The 24,990-nt window shown below is 37.9% G+C and overlaps 1 protein-coding gene and 1 non-coding gene across 2 annotated transcripts in view; one reads left to right on the forward strand and one right to left on the reverse strand.

Moving 5' to 3' along the window:
• LOC127232534 (melanoma inhibitory activity protein 2-like) overlaps window positions 1-24,990 on the forward strand; it is a 143,687-nt gene that overhangs the window by 21,934 nt on the left and 96,763 nt on the right. Inside the window, 8 exon segments of the mRNA XM_051198651.1 lie at window positions 2,670-2,780; window positions 3,381-3,459; window positions 3,600-3,646; window positions 4,404-4,494; window positions 8,561-8,699; window positions 20,720-20,821; window positions 22,228-22,288; window positions 22,763-22,798. Of these exon segments, the coding sequence (XP_051054608.1) occupies window positions 2,670-2,780; window positions 3,381-3,459; window positions 3,600-3,646; window positions 4,404-4,494; window positions 8,561-8,699; window positions 20,720-20,821; window positions 22,228-22,288; window positions 22,763-22,798 (666 nt within the window).
• LOC127232535 (small nucleolar RNA SNORA61) lies at window positions 5,739-5,867 on the reverse strand. Its single transcript, XR_007835397.1, has one exon. It is a non-coding gene; the product is annotated as a small nucleolar RNA SNORA61 (small nucleolar RNA).

Genomic DNA, 24,990 nt, shown 5'->3' on the forward strand with positions numbered 1-24,990 from the left:
TATGATTTTCTTTGGTCGATGAATCTATTTCTTCTAGTTTATCTTCTGTACCTGAGATTCTCTCTTCGATCTCTTGAATTCTATTGGTTATGCTTGTGCCTGTAGTTCCCGATTTTTTGCCCAGTTTTTCTATTTCCAGCATTCCTTCAGTTTGTGTTGCCTTTATTTTCTCTAGTTTAGTTTTTGGTCTTGAACCATTTCATTTACCTGCTTAATTTTTATTTTTTTTATTTTTTTTTTGGTGGCTTTCAGTACTTTCTTTGCTTTCCTTAAGGAATTTGTTCATTTCTTCCACTTTTTGTTTGTTTTTTTCCTCCATTTCCTTAAGGGATTTTTCTCACATCTTCTTTGAGGGCCTCTATCATTTTTATGACAGAAATTTTTAAGTCGTTCCCTTCTGCTTCCTCTGCTTTGTTGTTGTGTTCCATTCTAGTTGGTGTAGATTCCTTAGATTCTGGTGGTGTCATGCTTGTCTTTCTGTTGTTAGGTGTTTTCTTGTATTGCCGTCTTCTCATAGCTTCTTCCAGTAGGTGTTGATGGGGTCTCCCCCTCTCTCTATGATACTTCCCCAGTGGGATTTTGTGGTCAGTGAGTCAATATCTATATCTCTGGGTAGTCCAAGCTCTATAGGAGGTCTCTCCACAGACAGGGACCCAGGGATGGGGTCAGGGCTGAGGATAATGTAGAAGATGCCACTAGCCAATGGCTCTAGTCAATGGCTGGGGGAGGAGGACAGAGGCTGAGCTGAAACTTGGCAAGTTTCTGCATGATAGTCTGATCTCACTGGAAACTGGGACTCTCCAGCTGAGGCCTCTTTCTTTAGCAGAGGCCCTGCTTTAGGGGTCAAGGATCTTGCTGGCGGCAGGAACTCAGGGTGGACTCTCAGATATAGGCGGATTTCACAAAAAAAAAAAAAAAAAAAAAAAAAAAAAAAAAGAAATATCAACAGCAGCAGAAAAATCAGTTGATGGTCTTCCAGTACTCCTTCAAAATATTTTACAACGTGTCTTTGTTTGTCTCATTTGGACTCTCCAGCTAGTTACTTCCTTGTATAAATCAAGAATCTGTATTTTAGTTTTTTGTGGGTATAATCATGTGAGTTTTTTGGCCCTCAGAAACCAGAAAGGTTGTAGTCCCTGCAGCTGAGGTTACAGGGAGTTGAGAAATGCTAGATATGGGTAGTGAGATTGAATTTGGGCCTTTGTCAAGATAATATCTGCTCTTAACAGCTGAGCCATCTCTCCAGCCAGAGATGTTAATTTTTTAGTTGGTGTGTATTTGTATGTGCCCATGTATAGGAATGTGCATTTGAGTGCAGTGCCCAAGATGTCTATGATGTTTTCATAGATTTGTATGAATCTTTTTTATAGCTTTTGTATGTCTCGGAGATAGATGAAACACCACACAACATATCCCACTCCATATGTTATTGGCCACTGCATGCTTCCCACAGAGGCCAGAAGAGACCACTGAATATCCTGGAGCTGGAGTTACAAGTTACCCATCTGATGTGGGTGCTGGGAAAAGAGCTTAGATGCTTTAGTAGAGTAACAAGTCCCAAACTGCTCAGCTATCTCTCAAGTCCAACTGTAAATTAGTAAAAAATGTAAAGAATGTCAAAAGAAAGTATTTTAGGGAGTGGGGAGATGGTTTAGTGGGTTAGTGCACTTGGTCTGCAAACATAAGGTCTTGAGTTTGAATTCTAAGCACCCACATAAGAAGATCATGGCTGCACATGCCTGAGAGCCCCGCACAGGGGACAGAGACAGTGGAGATTAGACCCTGTTGAGCAGCCATGCTTTTGAGATAGTGGAGTTCTTATTACATGAGAGGTCCTGTCTCCAGGCAGTAAGGTAGAGTATGATGGAAGAAGACACTTGCATCTTCTTGCCTCATGCTCTTGCAGCTGTATGTGCACCTGCATACTCATGTGTGTATGATACACACAAAAGAAAATATTTTATTGCTTTGTAGTTAACAAGAATGAACCATTATAAAACACTGTATTTGATTTTGTTTTCTCTTCTTTCTTTTCCTTTTTCTCTTCATCCTTCATTCCTTCCTTCCCTCACTACCTCCCCTTCCTCCATCCCTCCTTTCCATAATATCCATAATATTTATTTTTGCATACAGTGTTTCAAGAGGTAGTTTTTTCTTACCAGAACTCACTTTATTATATCAGGCTGGCTCCCATCTCACATAGATCTGCCTGCCTATTCCTTCTGAGTGGTGGGGTAAAAGATGTACCATGTTCAGCAAGTTAGTTTTTCAGGATTAATAGTCCCTAAATGTGGAGTTAGAAGATAAAACCAACTGTTTACATATCTCAATTGCAGAGAGATACTTAGGGTACAAAAGGATTTATTCATGGGGATTGATTTAAAAAATTATAATATTTAAAAATTTACTTGTGTATGTATGTGTCAGGTATGTGCATTCCATGATGTGGGTATGGAGTTCAGAAGACAAATTTTGGGAGGCAATTTTCCTACCATGTGGGTTCTGGGGATTAAACTCAGATTATCAGTCTAAGTGGCAGATGCTTTTACCTGCCGAGCCATCTCATTGGCTCAGGATTGAATTTCAGATGAGTTAAGTTCTAAATTGTAAAGCTATTATCATGAGTCATTACCTTCTCTTTTTGTTTTCTCTTTTTACTCAATATCCAGTCTCTGATGGAGAGCCTGCTAAGGATGAAAGACTGGAATTCTGTGCTTGGGGAAGATGTAACTGATGATGGTAATCTGGATGTAGAAGTGAACAATGACTTAGAGAATAACGTGCACTGACTTGTGGCGACTGGCTCCTTGTTTCCTCTTCATTCCACATGTGTATAGAGCTCCTCATATACTTAGACTTGGCACATTTTGTCTATCTTCATGAAATACCACGCTCCCTTTCCACCTTATTTAGCTAGTCTTTTGTGTAAATATTTCTTTACCTCTTCAGAGTTGTAGACTTCTTCTCTTTTGTTCTTCTCTATAGCCTATATTTCTTCATTATAACAACACAGCTCTTAAGTTCCATAACAAAAGGGGAACTATAGTAAGGTATAGTAATATAAAATATTTGTATTTTTCATTTTTATTTTATAATAGAAGAAACATAAATTCTATTTATGTTTAATAGTACTTAACTTGGAGCCATGGTTCATTAATAATTTTAGTGTTGAAGCCACGGTTGACTAATTAACCTGGATGCTGTAATGCCATAAGAATCTAAGCATAGTTAAGTCCATGGACACTGTTTAGGTAAATATTCAGTTCTTGTTGGGTCTCTGTAGTACACTGTCTATCTTCCTGAGTGTAGATCACTCTACCTTATATAAATTATTATTTTATTTTAATTACTCTTTTTACTGAGACAACATCTTGCTGTAGGTCAAGCTGGCCTGGAATTCACCTTGGAGTCCAGGCTGGCCTTATACTCATGGGAATCCCCTTGTCTTAGCTGTGAAATGTTGGAATTAGAGTCAAGAGCAAGTAAGCTCAGCCTCAAATTATTTAATTTTGGCCAGAAGAGGGGTTGCAAGACTAGATAAAGAACTAATGTATTCATTTGGATGTGTTCACTAAGTATGGTTTTATTTTTCACTGTAGGTAATCAGCCTAAGGGAGCTTTGAGGAAGCTAATATATGCTACTGAGGTTTGTATTAGTATGTAAAAATCTAGATGAGAAGGAGCAGGACCTACAGCAGACATGAAATCTGTGTGTCCTTAGTAACTAATTTAAAGATTGCTTTAATTTTTTTTGTATAAGGTTATATGATAAATGATGAGAATTTTCTTTTTCTTTTGATGTATTAATTTTCTGTGCATTGGTGGTTTGGCAGTATGCTTGTTTTTATGAGGGTTTGAGATTCCCTGGAACTGGAGCTACAGACAGTCATGAGCTGCCATGTGCGTGTAGAGACTTAAATTCAGGTCCACTGGAAGAGCAGCCAGTGTACTATCTCTCCAGCCCCTAGGATTTCCTTATCAATTTCTTTTTTTTATATCAACTTTAGAAATTTTTATAATTATAGTATTTAGAAATGTTCAAATTGTACACTCATTTCTTCCATTAAAGATATCTTCAGAATATTATTGTTTTATTTAATCATTCCCCATGTGCATTCTTTTCTTCTGGTTCCAATGGTTCTATATACTCTTTTGAGAAATAAATAATAGCTGTGTTTTCTTCTGGTTTATTCCCTCTGTCAGTTCTTAGTTAATCTGTGTAAAAAGTCCTGATTGTATAGGGTGAAGGCTGCTTTGGCAGCTGCACTGATGTCTTTATGTTGTCCATGATAACATCATCACGGGGAAAATAACTGCAGAACAGTAGTATGGGGTATATTGGGGATGTGTGTTTCTTTTGTGTAATTGATAATTGCTTTTCTTCTTCTTTTCCTTCTTTGAAGTTAAGTGCTTCGTTAAAAACCCTAGAAGGAGACAGAAACCAAATTTATACTCAGTTATCTGAAATAGATGCAACAAATGATGATCTTACAGGTAAGGGTTCTTGACGAGCACGTCTCCTTAAAGAGAATGAATTACTTCTGAGTTTTACTGTCAGTGGTAAATGTATTCCATTATCTCTTATATTTATGTAAATTATTAAAAGTATGTAAGAATGTGGAGTATGGTGCATCTTTGTTAGGGTTTCTATTGCTATGTAGAGACACCTTGACCATGGCAACTCTTATAAGGAAGACATTCATTGGATCTGGCTTATAGTTCAGAGTTCTAGGGCCTGCAAATTATAAGTATACCATAAAGTAGTATTCCATAGTAATTGCACTGCAGAAGATCACACAGGCAGACATGGTGCTGGGGAAAGATCCAGGAGTTCTATATCTAGATCTGCAGGCAGCAGGAAGAGTGCCACTGGGTCAGTCTTGAGCATCTGAAACCTCAAAGCTCACCCTCAGTGACAACTTCCTCCAACAAAGCAATACTTCCTAATAGTGTCACATCCTCTGAGCCTAGGGTGACATTTTCACTCAAGCCACCACAAGGAGTACAATGTTGGATATAGTTTTAGATGTTAAAAAGTTTTAAATTTAATTTTTTCCTTACATTTTTTAAAATTGAGAAAGTGATCTTCAGGACTTGAGCTTGTAATGTCTACTATTTTAATATATTCATATAATTTATTAGCATACACAAGAGTGGCTTTACACCTGTAAAAATATATTTTTTTATGGAAAGCATTAAAAAAGTTTGCTGATTTTGTTCACATTGAAAAATAGTTTTTGCCAGTTGTGTTTGTGCTGTAAAAGGTATATCACATCTCACTGTGTTAATGAAATAAATTCATATTTTTATATCTGAAAAGAATGGATGGACATATTCAAATGTCTGTGCTGGTTAACTCAGAATGGAACCACAGGCATCTTTTTTTTTTTTTTATTTCTCCTCATCTATATTTTCTTTTCAAAACAGGCTTTATTGATCCTGTTACACTTGCTTAAATGATGCAACATAAGACAAAAACTTCTGCTTGTAGAGCTTCATTTTTACCTGCCTGATGCTTTTCCTGCCTGTTTCTAACTCTACACCTATGATCACAGGCAAAGCCCCTTCACTGATTACACAGCTGAATATAAACATACCAGAAATCAACATCAACAAAATAATCCTCTCAATGAATACAAGAAACGTCAATATGTAGTCAACCATTGCCACGGCTGCCCAGAACTTCACATTTCTTCCTTTTCATTCTTAACTTATTCTGTCTTCCAAACGATAGCCAGAACCATTTGAATCTGGACCTATGCTCTATACCAGACTTCATCGTTGTGAGGCCAGCTTCAGTGTACTTTATCTTCTTTATAACCTTCAAGACCAGGGTTGAGATCTGATGAGAAAAAGACCAAAAGGGTCTCAAAGGCCTTTAAGACTTTTAATGAGCAAAATGCTTAAAAAAGATTGAACCATTGGATTAAATTGCCCTACTCACTGATTATACTAATTGTATTGTTATTAGACCTGAAAAAACACTAGTCTAATTAAAAAAAATGCTGCTATCTGAGAATAGTATTAACAGTGTGGAAGATACAGAGAGGAATAGGCACTCTGTTTTCAAGGCAGCTTTATCGAGGCATACATTAACGTACATGTATCTTAGTAGGAAGTACCAGTGTAGCAAGCAATTAGTTCACCAGTTATTCCATTGTTTACTCCTTCTCTTGGCCAGTCTTAATCCCCCCCCCACCAAATAATATGGGAAACTCTTGTGTGTGTAGAGCGTTCCTCCAAATCCACCTTTTCTTTTTCCATGGTGTTTTAAAAAATTATTTAATGTTTTTTATTTATTTACTTTATTGGGAGTTTGCTCACATATATGTCTGTGTGAGAGTGTCAGATCCTCTGGAACTGGAGTTACAGACAGTTTTGAGCTGCCCTGTGGGTGATCGGAATTGAGCCAAGGTTCTCTGGAAGAGCATTCATTGCTCTTAACTGCTGAGCCATGTCTCCAGCCCCAACATTCTTTCCTTAATGCGTCATAAAATTTTTCAATAATTAATTTTTAACATATGGGAGCATTTTTCTCTAACCATCTCTCATCTCCCATAGATTCTGGCCTTTTTGGTAATTTATAGTGTTCTTCCTTTAAATGCATGTTTCTATGTAACCCCAGGCTTCTTGAAGTCCTCACATTTCTACCTCAGCTTCTCACATGTCTGCTTTATATAGGCTTAAAATTACTGCACCTGGCCTGTACAGTGCCCTATTATAGTGTCTGGGTTCAGTGCATAAAAGCCCCTTCTTCTGAGCCTGATGGTCTGAATTCAGTCTCCAGTGGAAGGAGAGAACAGACCCCTGCTAGTTGTCCTCTGACCTTTGCCCACCTGGGCATGCAGGCTGAGGTGAACACACACACACACACACACACACACACACACACACACACACACACACACAAACGTTTTTTGAATTGAGCTATACTTTTTCCCAGTCCCCTTCCCTCTGAGCCCCTGCCCTCCACGTCTCCCAAACACTTAGTTTTAAAAGTTTTAAAATGAGATAAAGTAAGACACTAGAAAAAAGAGCTTGAGTGTATAATGGTAAAATAATTTGTGTTGTTTTTTAAGGCTTCTTTGCATTAGTATGATTCAATTATATTACAGCTTGTATTGACCATTGATTTCTTGATAAGTGACTTGTTAGATCTGGCAGACAGCATGGATGGGCATTTTTTTTTCTGATATAGCTTTACAATTTTTGCAGAAGTCAACTATTCATGATTTCCTGTATATTTTCCCTTTGCTATTACTGTATCGACACAAACTTTTCTTTTGGTCCATATGTTTATTTAGCTTGCATTTTAGAATAATAACATCCCATTGCACATAGTTACTAAACTTTTCCTTGTTATGATTTTGAAACTGCCCTTTTGAAGTATAGTGCATTTTTTTCTTGTATTCGATTGGTTCACATATGTTTTGGGAATGATACCTTAGAGCAGGTCAGAGTTGAGGTTCTCATTTTAATATTAGAGCTGTGTAGAGTTGTATTAATCATAATGAAAGAAAAGTGAGATATGTAAAAATAATGGTGTGCTAGTTCATACAGAATTCACAATCACTTATAATTGTTAATCCATTTTGTGTGTGTCTGTATTCATATGTATATAGAGGACAAAGGTAGATATTCAGGCTTTCCTTCAATTGCTTTCCCCCTTATTCATTGAGAAAGCTGTCATTAAACCTGGATTGTGCTGCTCAGTAAGCCCTAGGGAACTTGTTTTTTCCCTTTTCAGCACTCAGACAGGTCTTATATGGGTGCTCATGACCCAAACTTTGGTCCTCATGTTTGTTTAGCCAGTACCTTACTGACTGAGCTATCTCCCCAATTTTGTGGGTGATTCAGTAGTATAGCAGTTGAAATAATGTAAAAGTCATTATTCTTTCCAGTCTTCATTTTGTTTGAGTCTTGGTCTCTCAGGAAACTGGAAATGAACACTTATTATCAGCTAGTTTGAATGACAGCACATGAACAATTTAGACTGAAAAAAAGACTGATTTATTATGGTACTAGTAACTGAACTGTTGTGTATAGTAATTGTCTATAGCTGTATGTCCCTGGGCATGTCCAATCTTGTCAATTATCTTTTTTTCTTTAAGATTTATTTATTTATTATGTATACAATTTTCTGACTGGATGCACACCTGCAAGCCAGATGAGGGCACCAGACCCCATTACAGATTGTGTGAGCCACCATGTAGTTTCTGAGATCTGAACTCAGGACCTTTGGAAAAACAAACACTCCCCTTACCATCTCTAGCCACTAAATTTTAAGACATATTTTTAATTGTATATTGTCTGAGTGATTCCATATACATTTAAAAAAACCCTAGGCATGTGATTAAGGATTTTTGTTTTCAAGACAGGCTTCTCTGTGTATCTTTATAAAGTAGGTGGGTTTTGAAGTCACAGTGATCTGACCAACTTTGTGTATCGTTAATATTTTTAATATGTTTTTAATTGTATGAAATTCCTTTAATTTCTTTATTAAGAACTGAAGAATTCTTTAATTCCTTTAGTTTCTTTATGATTTTGTACCTTTGTCTAGAGCATATGCGAAGTCTCAAGTCTGAACAAGTGTCTTTGCAGTCAGGTAATACACAACTTGAAATCGAGAAACAGAAGCTTCAAAGGAAAATCACAGTGATGAGGGAGCTGTACCAAGACAATGAAAGGATGCTTCACAGGTGAGAGGTGTTTGGTAACTCCAGTGAATGGCAAGTGAAATGTCTTTAAATGCATGTTATGTATTAGAGGCTTTACACATTGATTATTGGATGTTATCAATTACATAGAATCATTCATGTTGTTTCTTTTTTTTTTTAATTTGGTGTTTGTTTGTGTTTTCAAGACAGGATTTGTCTGTGTAGCTTTGCAGCCTATCCTGGAACTCACTCTGTAGACCAGGCTGGCCTTGAACTAAGAGAGATCCACCTGCCTTTGCTTCCTGACTGCTAGTTTTAAAGGAGTGCCCTACATCACCTGGCTACATCATTCATTTTTAAGAATGTTATTTTGTCTTGGACGATTTTCTTCATGAACAAAATGTAAATATGTTGGAATTCCCAAGCTACCTTTCTCAGTATCTGGTAACATTTATCAGATTATTGCCTTAAACTCATGCTGACATACGGGTCCAGGAATCTGAGCGGTGTCTTTGGATGGAACTTCCTATTGTATATAAAACTGACTCCTTTCTTCTGCGCAAGTTAGGCTTGCTTAATATTCTTTGTTGTAGTTACTAAATGGCAGTATCATTGTATTTGTGAACAGGGCAGCTGCTAGTCATCCTTCAGTGCCCCTTTTGTGTCCCATATTTGTTTGTCTTATCATCAAATTCTGTCAAATTTCTTAACCTTTAATCTGATGGCTTTTTATCATCTACCAATACTCTGGTTAAAGCCATCATTAGCAGTAGTTGGTTCATTACAGTAGCCCTATGAATGTCTTTATATCTTCCTACACTGTCTTTTCTCTGTAAACTCAGAATAACTCCTAAAACATAAATTGTGCATACTGTCACAGTCTTTCCTGCACCCCCCCTCAAATGTTTTAAACAGACTTAAAACAAGATTCTCAGAACCAAGTTTACCATACCCACCTTGTGAGAAGCTATAGACTATTCTATGTCTCTTTTCTTTGTTGCTATCTATTGCCATTGGCTTTCTTCATTTTTGGTGTGCCCAGCACATCTGTATGGTAAGGTCTTTCATCTTTCAAGCTTTTTCTTTCCTTCTTTTTATTTTTTTCACTATGTGGTGTTCTATGTGCTTGCATTTTTGAATCTTTGTTTCATTCAGATGTGGGGTCCCACTGTCATCTTAAAGAAGGCTTTCTCGGTACCCTAACTAAACCAATATCTCTTATTTTGTTCCGTTATTTCTCGTCACATCTTGTTTTGTTCTCTAATCATCATGTCCTCCGCTTCACATTAATTTAAACTCTGTAAGAAGTATGGTACTTTTATTTATATTCCCAGTGCCTAAACTGAAAGGAAAATAGTGGGTTTCCAATCAATATTTGTGCTCAATCAATTCTTCAATATCCTTGAAAGGATAATAATCAACTTTATACAGAAAAAGAAATAAAATCAGGATAGCTAAAACAATCCTGTACAATAAAGAAACTCCAGGAGGCATCACCATCCTCAACTTTAAGCTCTACAACAGACCTATAGTCCTGAAAACAGCCTGGTATTGGCACAAAAATAGACAAGGTCACCAATGAAATTAAATCAAATATTCTGCCATTAACCCACACAGCTACGGACACCTGATTTAGGACAAAACAGCTGAAAGTATATACCGTGAGGAGGAAAACATCTTCAACAAATGGTGCTGGCACAACTGGATGATGGTGGGTAAAAGACTGCAGATAGACCCATGTCTATCGCCATCCACAAAACTCAAGTCCAAGTGGATCAAAGACCTCATCATATGTCCTTCCACACTGAAACTCGTAGAACCTCATAGAAGAGAAAGTGGGAAGTACCCTTGAACAAACTGGTACAGAAGACTGCTTCCTGAACATAACTCTAGTAGCACAGACACTGAGATGTACAATTAATAAATGGGACCTCCCCAACTGAGAAGCTTCTATAAGGCAAAGGACACAGTGGACAAGACCAAACGGCAGCCCACAGACTGGGAAAATATCTTCACCGATCCTACATCTGACAGAGGGCTGATCTCCAAAATATACAAAGAACTCAAGAAACTAGTCAACAAAATACCAAATAACCCTATTAAAAATGGGGTCCAGACCTTAATAGAGAACTCTCAATAGAGGAAATTTAAAAGGCTGAAGGGCACTAAAGAATGTACTCACAGTCCTTAGCTATCAGGGAAATGCAAATAAAGGAACTTCGAGATACCATCTTACTGCTGCCAGATTGGCTAAAATTAGAAACACCAAGAACAACTTATGCTGGACAGGATGTGGAGAAAGGGGAACACTCCTCCACTGTTGGTGAGAGTGCAAAGTTGTACAGTTATTTTGGAGATCATTAAGGCGGTTCCTCAGGAAAATGGGAATCAGTCTACCACAGGCCCCGGCAATCGCCATCTTAGGCATATACCCAACTGATCCACATCCATGCAACACAGATTTCTGTTCTACTATGTTCATGGAAGCATGGTTTGTAATCACAAGAATCTGGAAGCAACCAACATGCCCTTCAACTGAAGAATGGATAAAGAAGATATAGCACATTTACACAATGGAATACTACTCTGCCGGAAAAGAAAAGAATAAAATCTTGAAATTTGCAGTAAAGTGAATGGACCTTCAAGAAACTATCCTGAATGAGGTAACCCAGTCACAAAAAGAATAAAATTGTATGTACTCAATCATATATGTATTTTAGACTGAGCAAAGGATCACCAGCCTATAATTAACACTGCCAAAGAAATTAAGATGCAAAGAGGATTCTAAGAGATTCATATAAGTTCCCTCACAGAAGGGGAAAGGGACAAGATCTCCTGAGCATATGGGGAGTGGTGGGGCAGTGAGTGGAGAGGGAGCTAGGAGGAAGAGAAGGGGAGGAGAGGAAAGCATGTGGGCCTAGGAAGATTGAGTCAGGGGAGGAATAGATGAGAAGAGAGAGGGAACATAATAGAGGGAGCAATTATATGTTTGAAGAGAAAAATGAACCTAGAGAAATATCCAGAGACCTTCAAGTCTCACTGCAAGTAACAATTTGAGCAACAGTGGAAGGGCTACCATAAATGCCCTTCCCTGATAATGAGATTGAGGACTGTCTTATCCACCATCATAGAGCTATCATCTAGCAGCAGATGGAAACAGAAGCAGACACCCACAAGTAACCACTGAGCAAAACAGGAATTCAGAAGCAGAGAGAGAGGACAAGACCAGGCTACAAATATACATTGAGACAGCCAACCTGAAAAAAGGAGGAGCTACTAGGCCCCCAGACTGATAGCTGGGATTCCAGCATTGGACTGACTCAGACTCCCTAAACATGGGTCTCTGCCGGAAGGCCTGGGAAGTCTAAGGGACCTTGACAGTGGAAACAGGATATGTACCTGGTGCACAAAAGGACTTTGGGTGCACATCCCCCATGGAGGGATACTCCCTTAACCTAGAGACAGGAGAGAAGGCCTAGTCCCTACTCCAAATGATGTGTCAGATTTAGATGACCCCTCCTGGAAGACATCACCCTACATGTGGAGTGGGGGGTGGGAGAGGAGTGTGGTCGGGGGGCATGGGGGTATGAACAGAGGGAAACAGGGAGGGAGGAAGGGGGAACTGGGATTAATATGTAAAATGAAAATAAGTAAATAAAATTGTACTCAGTGTATTTAAATATTGATGGCAATATGAGACATTGCCCTGACATGTCCAGATAAGGCAGAGAAAAGACCCTTGTGATACCAATCTTGCAATTGCAGATTTCCTAATAAGAATTATAGTTTAGAGTTTTCATTATAAAACCAAGCACACTTTGACTTTTATTGCCCTTTGGAAGTCCCTTGTCTGTCCTATTCCTTCATACATTAAGTGTGCATGTATTTATGTATGTGTGTGTGCGATGTAAAGTCCATTGTTAAATTTGTTTGTAACCTTAAAGCCTGTTTTTTTTTCCCCAGAGATTTGCTGGCCTTTCATTTGTAAACTGAGAATGATGAAGATTCTGAGAGGCCCAGTGTGAGAACTCCTGGTTGAGGGCTAACACAGCAATTTCTTTCAGTTCTCATTCTGTAAACAATTGTCTTCTCTGACTACCTCTTCTTTTTAGAATTGTTTATTTGGTGAGGTACCTGTTCACATAGAACCCAAGCATGTGCTTGAGTGCTGTCACGTGTTCTTGATGGTGAGAAGGCCATAATATACTTTTGAAAAAATGCCATGTATAAGATTAACTTTGTTTTGTCTTAACTTACAGTGCTGTTGGTTGGGAATTTACTTTAGGAAATACACAACTTATGTTAACCAAGATGTGTTTTATTTTGTTCGAGACTGTTTCATGTAGTCCATGCTGGCTTGACCCTGATTACAGTCAGCTGTGACTTTTAACTCCTGATCTTTCTGCTGTCACTTCCCAAGTGCTTGGAACAGATGTTTTCCACCATTGTAGATTTTATCTAGTTTTAAAAAATGATTTATTATGCTGGGCATGGATGGTGTACACGTTTAATCCCAGCACTCAGGAGGCAGAGGCTGCTGAATCTTTGTGAGTCTGGTCTACAAAGCTACATAGAGAAACCCCATCTTATCAACCAAAGCAAAATAAAGAAACAAAACTGTGATTTGCTCTTTTAAATTATGTATGATGTGTGTGAACCTGTAAAAATAAGTGCTGGTGCATGTAGAAGTCAGAAATGTTGGCCCTCCCTGGAATTGTAGATAACATGCTGTTATGAGTCACTGGATATGGGTCTTGGGAACTGAGCTCAGGTCCTCTGCAAGAGCAGGATGTACTCTTCTTAATGGCTGAACTATTGCTCCTGCCCATGGATATTTATTTTCATTTTATGTGTATGTGAGAGTTCCTGTATGTATGTCTATGCACAATGCCTGTGCCTGGTGCTCTCTAAGGCCCGAAGAAGGCATTGGATCTCTTGAAACTGAGTTACAAATGCTTGTGAGCTGCCATGTGGTTACTGATTACTGAACTTGTGTCCTCTGCCAGAGCAGTTTGTGCACTCTTAGGTGTGAGCCATCTCTCCAGTCCCATGGCGAGTTTTAAATAAAATACACAGGATTCAAAGTTGTGTATTCTTTACATCATATGTTTCATGAAAAGTGATCAACAGAGAAGTAATCCTGTATTACCCCAGGAACCAGTGGCCCCAGTATTTGCTAATTTACCAGTTAATGGTTAATGAGTTAATGAAGTTAATGAATAATGCTTAAAAATTCAAAGGTGCAACACATTTTTTTTGTCCATTTTCAAAGTAGTGGTGAAAATATGCATTGTGTTCTGTTTGTATGTGTTCACACTGTGATTTAATGTATTACTTTATTTTCTGTTGCTGTCCTGATCACACTGGTCATAATGAAAAGTCTAGGCACAACTGAAATTGAGGCCATGGAGGAGGACTGTTTATTGCGTTGCTTTCCATGGATTGATCAGCTTCCTTATATAACCCAGGGGTGGCACCACTTGCATTGGCTGGGGTCTCTCTTACATCAATTAGTCATGGAGAACATGCCCACAGGCTTGCCTCAAGCACGTCCTGGGGAGTTATTTTTCTCAGTAGAGATTCTCTTTTGCCAAGTTTCTGTAGTTTGTGAGAAGTTGACAAAAAGCCCAATGAGTATGTCTATTTTGAATAGTATTATATATTCTGCTCTGAATCAACTCACAGATCAAGCTGAATTATGCCACAAGCTGTTCTTCAGGGTAGGACATAGAAACTTTGTAAAACTGTATAAATATCAGAATAAGTTCTTGCCTCTATAGGCTATACTTTTGGTTAACTTATTTTCTATATTGCTTTTTTTCATTCACGTTATTTTCTTTTTTTTTTTGTTTTCATGACTGATACATTATGTTCAGCTCTTTAAGTTTAATATTGGGAAGAAGTGAAATATTTGAATCTAGAAGTTTAGTATACTGCTTTATATATGTGATTTCTCTTCGAAGTTCTATCAGTAGAGTTTAAATTTCAACATTTAGGTTGTATTAGTTACTTTTCTGTTGCTGTGATAAAATACAATGGCAGAAAAGAAAACAAACAAACAAACAAAAGCACCTAAATACCAAACTATTCAGGTCAAGGCAACTAGTAGATGGGAGAACTTGTTTTGGTGTACAGTTCCAAAGGGAGAGCCCATGATAGTGAGGGGAGCATGGGAGCATGTTCTTAGAGCAGGAAGAGGAGAGATCATAACCCCCTTAAAGTTGAAGAAGACGGATAAAACTAGAAGTAGGAAGAGGCCATATGCTCCCAAAGCCTGCTCCCGGTGACAATCATGTGTCATATAATAACATGGTGGTACAAAATGGACCACAAATAGGACAATGCCACCCATTGATTCTTTGCCATCTTTGTTTCTTTAAGTATACTCTGATGTCCACACAGTGATGAAATGCCTTGTTGCTTCATTTCTCAGAGACTTATTGTTACATGGTATCTGACTGCTTTCTCTGTACCTTGTTTTCATTTTTATGCAATGGAAATAATAGTTTTGTATGGCTGTTGACTAGTTTAATTGCCCACAGAAATGTCTCGTAACAGTTCTGGCACACAGTAACTGTTCAATAATTTACCTGTTACTCGTTAGTAAAAGAAAAAAAGTAGTGCAGGGTTAGTGCTAGTGCTGGGATTATTTATTCTCTTGTTCTTTTTTTCCTTTTTAAAAGTTTAAATTAGAAACAATATTATTTTAGATATCAATCCCAGTTCTCTCTCCGTCCCATCTTCCCAAGACCCCATCACATCCTTCTTTTGCTGCATAGAAAGGGTGAGGCCTTCAATGGTGGATCATCAAAGTCTGTCACATCATTTGGGGCAAAGCCTAGGTCCTCCCCTTTGTGTCTAGGCTAAGAGACTATCCCTCTGTGGGGATTGGGCTCACTCTCTTATTATTTTTGACTACCAATTAAAAATATTGGGTCTACAACCTTTACTTCAAGCACTCAAGAAGCAAACACAGGTGGATCTATGTGAATTAGAGGCCAATCTGGTTTAAAATGTGATTTTCAGGTCTACATTATGAGACACTGTCATAAAAACCAAACAAAACAACACAAGCCATAGTTGTAGTTATTGGCCCTCTTACTAACAAACATAGTGACTTACTATAATAAAACTTGATCCTAGTTCCCACTCCCTCCTTCCATAATGGCCCGCTCACACCCTCACATCCCATCCCCCCCCAACTCTACAGGGAGGGTGATGCCATCCAAGAGGGGACATCAAAATCTGTCTAATCATTTGGAGTAGTATCTAGAACTTCCCTCCTGCTTCTAGGCTAAAGGAGTATTCCTCCACGGGGAATGTGCTCCCAAAGTCCTTTTATGCACCACAGACACATCCTGGTATAACTGTCAGAGGTCCCTTAGACTGCCCAGGCCTTCTAACTGAGGTCCACGTTCAGGGATCTGATTCAGTACAATGCTGGTTTCCCAGCTATCAGTCTGGGGGCCATGAGCTGACCCTTGTTCAGGTTAGCTGTATCTGTTGGTTTCAGTAGCCTGGTCTTGACCACTTTTCTTATCACTCATCCCTCTTTACAACTGGATTCCAAGAGTTCAGCTCAGTGTTTAGCTGTGAGTTTCTGCTTGTATTGCCATCAGCTACTAGGTGGGGGCTTAATGATGGCATATAAATTAGTTATCTATCTCATTATCAGGGAAGGGAATTTAAGGTAGACTTTCTACGATTGCTCAGATTGATAATTGGGGTTATCCTTGTAGGTCTCTGAGTCAATTTTCTCTTCAAACTTATAATGGCTCCCTCTATTATATTCTCTTTCTTTTTCTCTCTCATGTATTAGTCTCCCAATTTAATCTTCCTGGTCCCACATGTGCTCCGCTCCTCCCCTTCTCTTTCTCCTGACACTCCACTCACTGACCCCACCCACTCCCAATATGCTCAGGGGATCCTGTCCTTTCCCCTTCTGTGAGGGACCTTGTATTATTGTCTTTGGTTCCTCCTTGTATACTAGTTTCTCTCGCGGTGAGAATTATATGCTGGCAATCCTTTGCTCTATGTCTCAAATCCATATATAAGTGAGTAAATACCATGTTCCTCTTTTTATGAGTGGGTTACCTCAATCAGGATGATTTCTTCAAGTTCCATCCATGTACCTACAAATTTCAAGATTCCATTGTTTTTTTTTTTTTTTTTCAGCAGAGTAGTAGTATTCCATTGTGTAAATGGACAACATCTTTATCAATTTTCAGATGAGGGGCTTCTAGGTTGCTTCCAGATTCTTGCTATTTCAAATAATGCTGCTATGAACACAGATGATCAGATGTCTCTGTTAACATGGATGTGTATATGCCCAAGGGTGGAATTGCCAGGGCTTGTGGTAAACTGATTTCGATTTTCCTGAGGAACCACAATACTGATCTCCAAAATGGCTGTACAAATTTGCACTCCTGCCAGCAGTGAAGGAGTGTTACCCTTTCCCCACATTCTTTCCACCATAAGCTGCCATTGGTGTTTCTAAGTTCAGTCATTCTGGCAAGAATAATATGGTAACTCAAAGTTGTTTTGATTTGCATTTCCCTGTTGGCTAAAAGACTGTTAAGCACTTTCTTAAGTCTCTTTCAGCCATTTTTGATTCCTCTATTGAGAATTCTCTCTTCATTTGTTGTTTTGGTAACTAGTTTCTTGAGTTATTTGTCTATTGTAGAGATCATCCCTCTGTCAGATGTTGGGTTGGTGAAGAATTTTCCCAGTCTGTGCACTGCCATTTGGTCTTGCTGACTGTGTACTTTGCCTTACAGAAGCTTCTCAATTTGAGGAGGTCCCATTTATGGATTACCAATCTCAGTGACTGGGCTACTGGTGTTATGTTCAGGAAGCTGTCTCCTGTACCAATTTGTTCAAGAGTGCCTCCCACTTTCTCTTCTAAGTGTGGCTGGTTTTATGTTGAGGTCTTTGATCCATTAGATGTTTCTGTGAATTCTTCCTTTGCCACATCATCGTCTGTATATAGTAGACATAAGGTTTTTTTTTTTTTTTAACTTAATCTTGTATCCTGGTAATTTGCTGAATGTGTTTTCCAGCCATAGGAGTTCCCTGGTAGAGTTTATCGGACCACTTATGGAAACTATCATATCATCTGCAAATAGTGACATTTTGACTTCTTCCTTTCAAATTTGTATCCCTTTGTTCTCCCTTTGTTTTCTTATTGCTTTAACTAGAACTTCAAGTACATTATTGAAGAGATATGTAGAGAGAGGGCAGTCTTGTCATGTTCTTCATTTTAGAGGAATTGCCTTAAGCTTCTCTCCTTTCAGTATGATGTTGGCTGTTGGTTTACTATATATTGCTTTTATTATATTTAGGTATGTTTCTGTTTTCCCTGATCTTTCCAAGGATGTTCAATTTTTTCAAAGGCCTTTTCAGCATCTTAGTGGGATTATAATGTTGTTATTCCTTCTCCATTTGTTTTTATTGTGGGTCTCATTGATAGATTTTTGTAAGTTGAGCCATCCCTGCATCCCTGGGATGAAGCCTATTTGATCATGTTGGATGAGTCCTCTGATGTGAATTTGGATTCAATATACCTGTATTTAATATAGTATATTTGGATCAATGTTCATGAGTGATGTTGGTCTGTAGTTCTCTTTCTTATTTGTGCATTTGTGTGACTTGTGTAACAAGCCCCATAAAAAGTTTGGTAATGTGTGAGGTTTATGTGAGCTTTCAGTTTTATTAGTGTTTATTTTATATATGTGGGTGCCTTTGTATATGGAGCATAGATGTTCAGAATTGAGACTTTGTACTGATGGACTTCTCCTATGATGGGTATGAAATGGCCTTCTTTATCTTTCTTGGTTGATTTTGGTTTGAAGTCTAACTTGGTAGATATTGGGATAACTGCACCTTCTTGCTGCCTGGGCCCAAATGATTGGAAGTTCTTTCCCCAACCCTTTTTCTCTAGGTTAGTATCTGTCTTTGAAGCTTAGATGTGTTTCTTTTTTACACCGAAAGGGTAGATTCTGTCTTCAGGTCAATTCTATTAGACTGTGTCTTTTTATATGCAAGTTAAGACCATTAATGTTGGTGGAAAGTAAGGACCATTCATTCATTAATTGTTAATTCTTATTTGTTTTAGATTTCATTTTGTTGTTGTTGGCAGTGGTATTGTTGTGTATATTTCCTATGCTTTTACATTTGGGTTCTGGTGAAGGGGTGTTATCGATTGGCTAGTTGTTTGTTATTGTAGTTAACGTCCTTGTGTTGGAGTTTTCCTTCCAGAACATTCTCCATGGCTGGATTTGTGGATATGTATTGTGAAAATCTGGCTTTGTCATTAAATAACTTGTTTTCTCCATCTACAGTGATTGAGAGTTTTGTTGGGTATGGTAGCCTTGGCTGGAATCTGTGAACTCTTAGTACTTGTAGAACATCTATCCAGGACATTCTGGCCTTGAGAGTTACCATGTAGAAGTCAGGTGTAATTTTGATATTTTGATTGATAGGTCTGCCATTATAAATTACCTGGCCTTTGTTCTTCTTGTCCTTTATATTTTTTATTTATTCTGTATGTTAGATGTTTTGATTATGATGAGTCAAGGGGAGTTTTTTTTGTTTTGTTTTGTTTTGTTTTATGTCCTGTGTATTTGGTTTTGGGTATGCTTCTTGTATTTTCATTAGCATAATTTCTTCAAATTGGAAAAGTTCTCTTCAGATTGGGAAAGTTTTCTTCAATGATTTTTTTTGAATATATTTTCTGCATCTTTGAGCTGGGGTTCTTCACCTTCTTCTCTGCCTATTATTCTTTGGTTTGGCCTTTTCATGTTATCCCACATTTCTACTATGTTTTGTTGGATTTAAGATTTTCTTTGGTCAATGAATCTATTTCCTGTAGTTTATCTTCAACTCCTGAGATTCTCTCTTCAATCTCTTATATTCTGTTGGTTACGCTTGTGTCTGTAGTTCCTGATCATTTACCCAGGTTTTCTGTTTTAAGCGTTCCCTCAATTAGGGATTTCTTTATTGTCTCTATATCAGTTTTCAGGTCTTGAACAGTTTGAATTGCTTCCTTCATCTGTTTTATTGTTTTTCTTTGCTTTCTATACTTTCTTTAAGAGATTTTTTTTATTTCATTCATATATTCTGTGTCCTTTTTCTCTATTTCTTCCAATTTATTGTTTGTTTTTTTTTTGCATTTCTTTTCTTAATTTATTTTATATAACAAAGTCCATTTAAATGAAAACAAACATATATACACAATATTTGGGAATTTGGGCGTTCTTTCCAAACTACTTCCTGCTGGTAAGGGGCGCAGTCACGGGGGATTCGAAGAAGATTCAGAAATCCTGGCAGAAGTCTGTAAGGCTGCTTTGTCCAGCTGTTTTGAATGTAGGATCACCTTGTACTCTGTTTCAGGCAGTCTGGCTTGATCAAACCACATTAGTCTGGATTTCTTCCATTTCTTTAAGGGATTTTTTTTTTCATAGCATCTTTGAGGGCCTGTGTTATTTTTAAGAACTTTTTTTTTTTAAGTCATACTCTTCTTCATCTGTTTTGATATGTTTAGTTCTTTTTGGTGTCGAGTCCCTAGATTCTGGTTTATCATACTCTTCTTTCTATTGTTGGGCATTTTCTTCTATTTCTGTCTTCCCATCACTTATTCCAGTGTGTGAAGGTGGAGTTTCTGTCTCTCTTTACGCTGCTGTCCTGGTGAATGTAGTTGGGTCAGGAGTTCGATGTCTGCAACCATGGATAATCCAAGTTCTCTTGGAGATTGCTCCCCCTGGCAGAGGCCAGTTGGTGGGGTTCAAAGTGTAGCATCAAGGTGTACCTGAGTGGATAGGTGGGTCCAGTGGGTTCAGAGCAGAGCCAGGAAGTTCCACAGAAGTGGAGGGTTTGTTGGAACCACACTTTTTCCCAGTGCCAAATTTCATATCAGAGACACACAATTTTTTTTTTCTTGTTTTTTTGCACATGGCCTTTGCTGTGGTGTATGGCAATTGCTTTGTGTGATACACTATTTGTGATTGTAGTTGATTATATTGATTACATACATTAAAAGGAATGAAAAACTCTTTTTTTTTAAGGAAAATAACAGTGGAGGAAAATTGTCGATTGGAGAAAGAGGAAGAACTTTTCAAAGTCAACAAGAGAACCAACCATGTGAACAAAGAACTAGACACCTATAGGTAAGACATCCTCTTTCTTATTTTGATGCTTGGCATCAGGAAGCAGTAAAATAAAATGGCTTTGTTGTTTTGTTTGATCTCAGACAAGGTCTCTGTATCCCTGACCCATCCGGAACTCTTTCTGGAGGCAGACTTGCCTTGAACTCAAAGATCTGCCTGCCTATGCCTACCAAGTGCTAGGACTAAAGGCTTGTGTGTCCTAACACAACTACTCAGTGAATTGGCATATTTTTGTTTCATTACTTTGTATTTGAATTTCGTGGAATTTTGTTGATATTCAGAGAATATAAAAAGGAAAATTTTCTTTTTGGGGATTTTGACATATAAGTATAAGCATATTTTATGTTAACATGAAGAAGTTTATAAATAGGTATGGATGTTGTGTGTGTTGGCACTGGGAGGTGGAAAAGAATGGTCACAAGATCAAGACCAATATTGGCTAAATCGTGAGCTTGAAACTAGCTTGACCTGCATGAGACCCTGTCTTCAAGAAGGACATGATGAGCAGTTAATTCAAGCTCATTCATGAATATTTTTTCAGCTGGGAAAGAATATACACAGTATTAGCATTCAGCAAGTTTGCCATGAAATGAACAAGCCACTCTTAGAATTTTAGTAAATGCTTAGCTAGTCTTTGGTTCAGTCCTCAGTGGACCTGAGGAAACACTAGAATGTCTGTTAGAGGATCACCACAGCAACTTGAGTCATAAGACACTTCTATCAACCTTAGGAAGGGTAAGTTTGGGCTTTGTCTAAAAGGACAAATTACTTTTTTGTTTCATAAAGACAGTAAGTTAGTTATACTTTTACCTCTTAAGAGTTCCTCTCCTGAGCTGAGCATTGGTGTCAGAGGCAGGTGGATCTCTGTGAGTTCAAGTCCAGCCTGGTCTACAGAGCCAGTTCTAGGACTGTTGGGGCTACAGAGAAACCCTGTCTTGAAGTAAACAAACAAACAAACAAACAAAACAAAACAAACAAAAACGATTTCCTTTTCTGGGACTCTGTTAATTTTATAGGATCTGAGTTTATCTTTCATGATTTTGAGTCCTGAAAATGAAAACCAGATGATCAGGCATGCTTGCATGTGCCTGAGACTTTTGCACTTAGGATGGAGGCATGGTAAGATTGTAACTGAGCCCCTGAACAGGCTGCTTGAGACCTTCTGTACTGTGTAAATTTTTGTGACATCGTGTTAGGCACATCCAAGTAATAGTGCTCACATAGTTTAATTGACATTAGACTTAGGGGAGGAGAAGATGGTCTTTAATACCTGTCAGCATCTCTCAAAAGAGGAGTCTTGTGGTTATAATTAAATAAGGAAGAACACTCAGTAATATTCTTGTAGCCACATGCTGTTATTCTTTATTATATGTCAGCACAGTGGAGTAACTATTTGTTCCATGTAGACGGCGTGCCAAGGATATCGAAGAAGAATTGGAGAGAACAATTTGCTCCTATCAAGTGCAGGTATGTGTGTCAAGTGACAGCTGTATATGCAGTTAGAGCACTCTGACTGGATAGAATTGATGCAGGACTGTAGCTTTCATCACTCCTGAGGTGTTTTGTGAAACTGAAATATACACAGGGAGCCAAAGATGCTGAAATAAAAAACTTCTGCAGCTTTCCTTTCTTTTGGAATGAGTATTATACAGCACAGCACTGTCTGGCACCATCACAGTCCCATGTTGTGCTTGTTATCTGTTCCTTGGAAACTCTAGTAGTTGATCATCTTCTGCAGTTTGTTGGCATTAAAAACCTTATGTTCAGGTTTGTTTAAAATTTCAGGAGAGAAAATCATCTGTATATGTGAAATTATGCTTTCAAAATGGTTATAATGCTTCAGAGATGCCTCGGCAGTGGGAATTATGGTTTGGGCCATGAATTTTAGTGGTGGCAATGAAAGTTTTTTATTTATGAATAATTTTAATAACTGTTTTTTAGGTTATGGCTCATGAACAAAGGGAACATGACTATTGGGTAAGTTTTTAAGTCCCCTAACATATACTATTCATGTTATATTAGTTAAAGGTATAGACGGTATTTAAAAATAATCACTTTCTATGAATTTTATTAATTTTACCAGTATTTAAATCATATTTAGGCCAGACCATAGGAAGCACTGAGAATTAATCTTTTATTTCTGTGCTTTACTTGTACATTTCCCTCTGAATATAATTAGTTTTAAAATCACAAAGTCTTGAGAAGGAGTTTTGGGGGTTGGAGAGAGAGCTCAGTATTTCAGCTCAGCACTTGCTGCTCTTCCAGAGGACCAGAGCTGTGTTTGGTTCTGAGCAAGTCAGATGATTCACATTTGCCTGTCTTCTACTTCCAGGTGAATTTAGACCCTCTTCTGTCCTCTTAAGACACCTCCAATCACACTCGTGTGTGCATGCACACACACATAACATGTGTACATCTTCATATTTATGTGTCATACAGTGAGCACCTTATAAGTCCAGGTATATCAGAGTCAGGAGAAACACTTATGCACATAAAACTAAATAAAATTTTAAAACAGTTAAGTGAATTGTAACATTTTACTAGCTCAGGGTATTGTACTGAATTCCTTTTTGTTTAAAATTGATTTTTATGATTACAATTGGAAAATAATTACACACAGAGAAACATCCTTTTTGGAGCAGGGGTTTGAGGCAAGGTTTCTTTGTGTATTGATGGCAATCCTGGAATTAGGTCTGTAGACCAAGGTGGCCTTAGTGATGCACCTGCCTCTACCTCCTTTGTACTGGGATTAAAGTTGTGCACCACCATTGCCTAGCTAAAAAAATTATAGTAGTAAAATATATTTAAGCTATATTTACGGTGGATGTTAAGTGCATTAGTTGGCTAAAGTCAATTCTCATGTATATTGCAAAGTTATTGACAGTAGTGTCCCTTTTATTTGAAGAGTGTTAGTATTTGCTACTTATAAATGGTAAGCTTACATTTTGCATTGATCTATCTAATGTACTCTATATTCTATATCTGATCTGTAGAGTCAACAGAATGGGAAGCATGTAGAATACCATATGTTTGGCTTTTATTAATGATTATTTGAGAGTATTGCAGGTTCTTGGTATTTATTATAACTAAGTTGGGCATGGTGCTGCACACTACCAACAAATACACACATACAAATAATAACTGCTGCAATTGTGTTTGTGAATGGTCTTATACTTAATAGTAGTGTGATATGTACAGATTGTATTTAGTTATTAAAATTGACCTGTATTGTCATTCTGTGAAACTGTTTTAGACATTTGTAGTTTCCAGTATTATGGACCTAAGGACCATCCATTTCCATTGACTTTGCTCTATGTTAGTCTGCTAGCCACTTATGATTGGATATTTTCATCATCAAATGATTTTAGGCTCTGATACTGCATTTAAACAGCAACATTAATTGTCAAGTACCAATAAAACTCCAGCTTTACATTTATGCATTTGGATGGCTTAAAACTCATTCCCTTTTTGAATAATTCCCAAAATTAAAAATGTTTTATATTGACTACAATAAGTGCCAATTCTCTTTTATTTATTTATAATATTTATTTATTTTTCTTATTTTATATATGAATCCCAGTTTCTGCTCCATCCCTTCCTGCTCCCTTTCTTCTACCCTCCCATGCCCAACCACCACCCTCAAATAACATCTCCCCACTCCACATGTAGGGTGATGAGTTCTTGGGTGGGTCATCTAAATCTGTCAAATCATTTGGAGTAGGAACTAGGCCCTCCCTCTTGCCTCTAGGAGAAAGGAGTATCACTCCATGGGGTACATGCTCCAAAATCCTATTATGGATCAGGGATACATCCTGGTTACACTGTCAGAGGTCCTTTAGACTGGCCAGGCCTTCTGAGACCCATGTTTAGGGGGTCTGAGTTGTTCCAATGCTGGATTCCTAGCTATCACTCTGGGACCCATTAGCTCCTCCTTGTTTAGGTCAGTTGTCTCTATGTGTTTCTATAGCCTGGTTTTGTCCTCCCTCTCTGCATCTGGATTCCAGTTTGGCTCAGTGTTTAGCTGTGTGTATCTGCTTCTATTTCTATCAGCTTCTAGATGAGGGCTCAATTATTGTACATAAGTAAGTAATCAATCTCTTTATCAGGGAAGGGCATTTATAGTAGCCTAGCAAATGTTGCTCAAATTGTAAATTGGGATGAGACTTGTA

Source organism: Phodopus roborovskii, unplaced genomic scaffold, assembly GCF_943737965.1.
Source record: "Phodopus roborovskii unplaced genomic scaffold, PHOROB, whole genome shotgun sequence".
Lineage (NCBI taxonomy): Eukaryota > Metazoa > Chordata > Mammalia > Rodentia > Cricetidae > Phodopus > Phodopus roborovskii.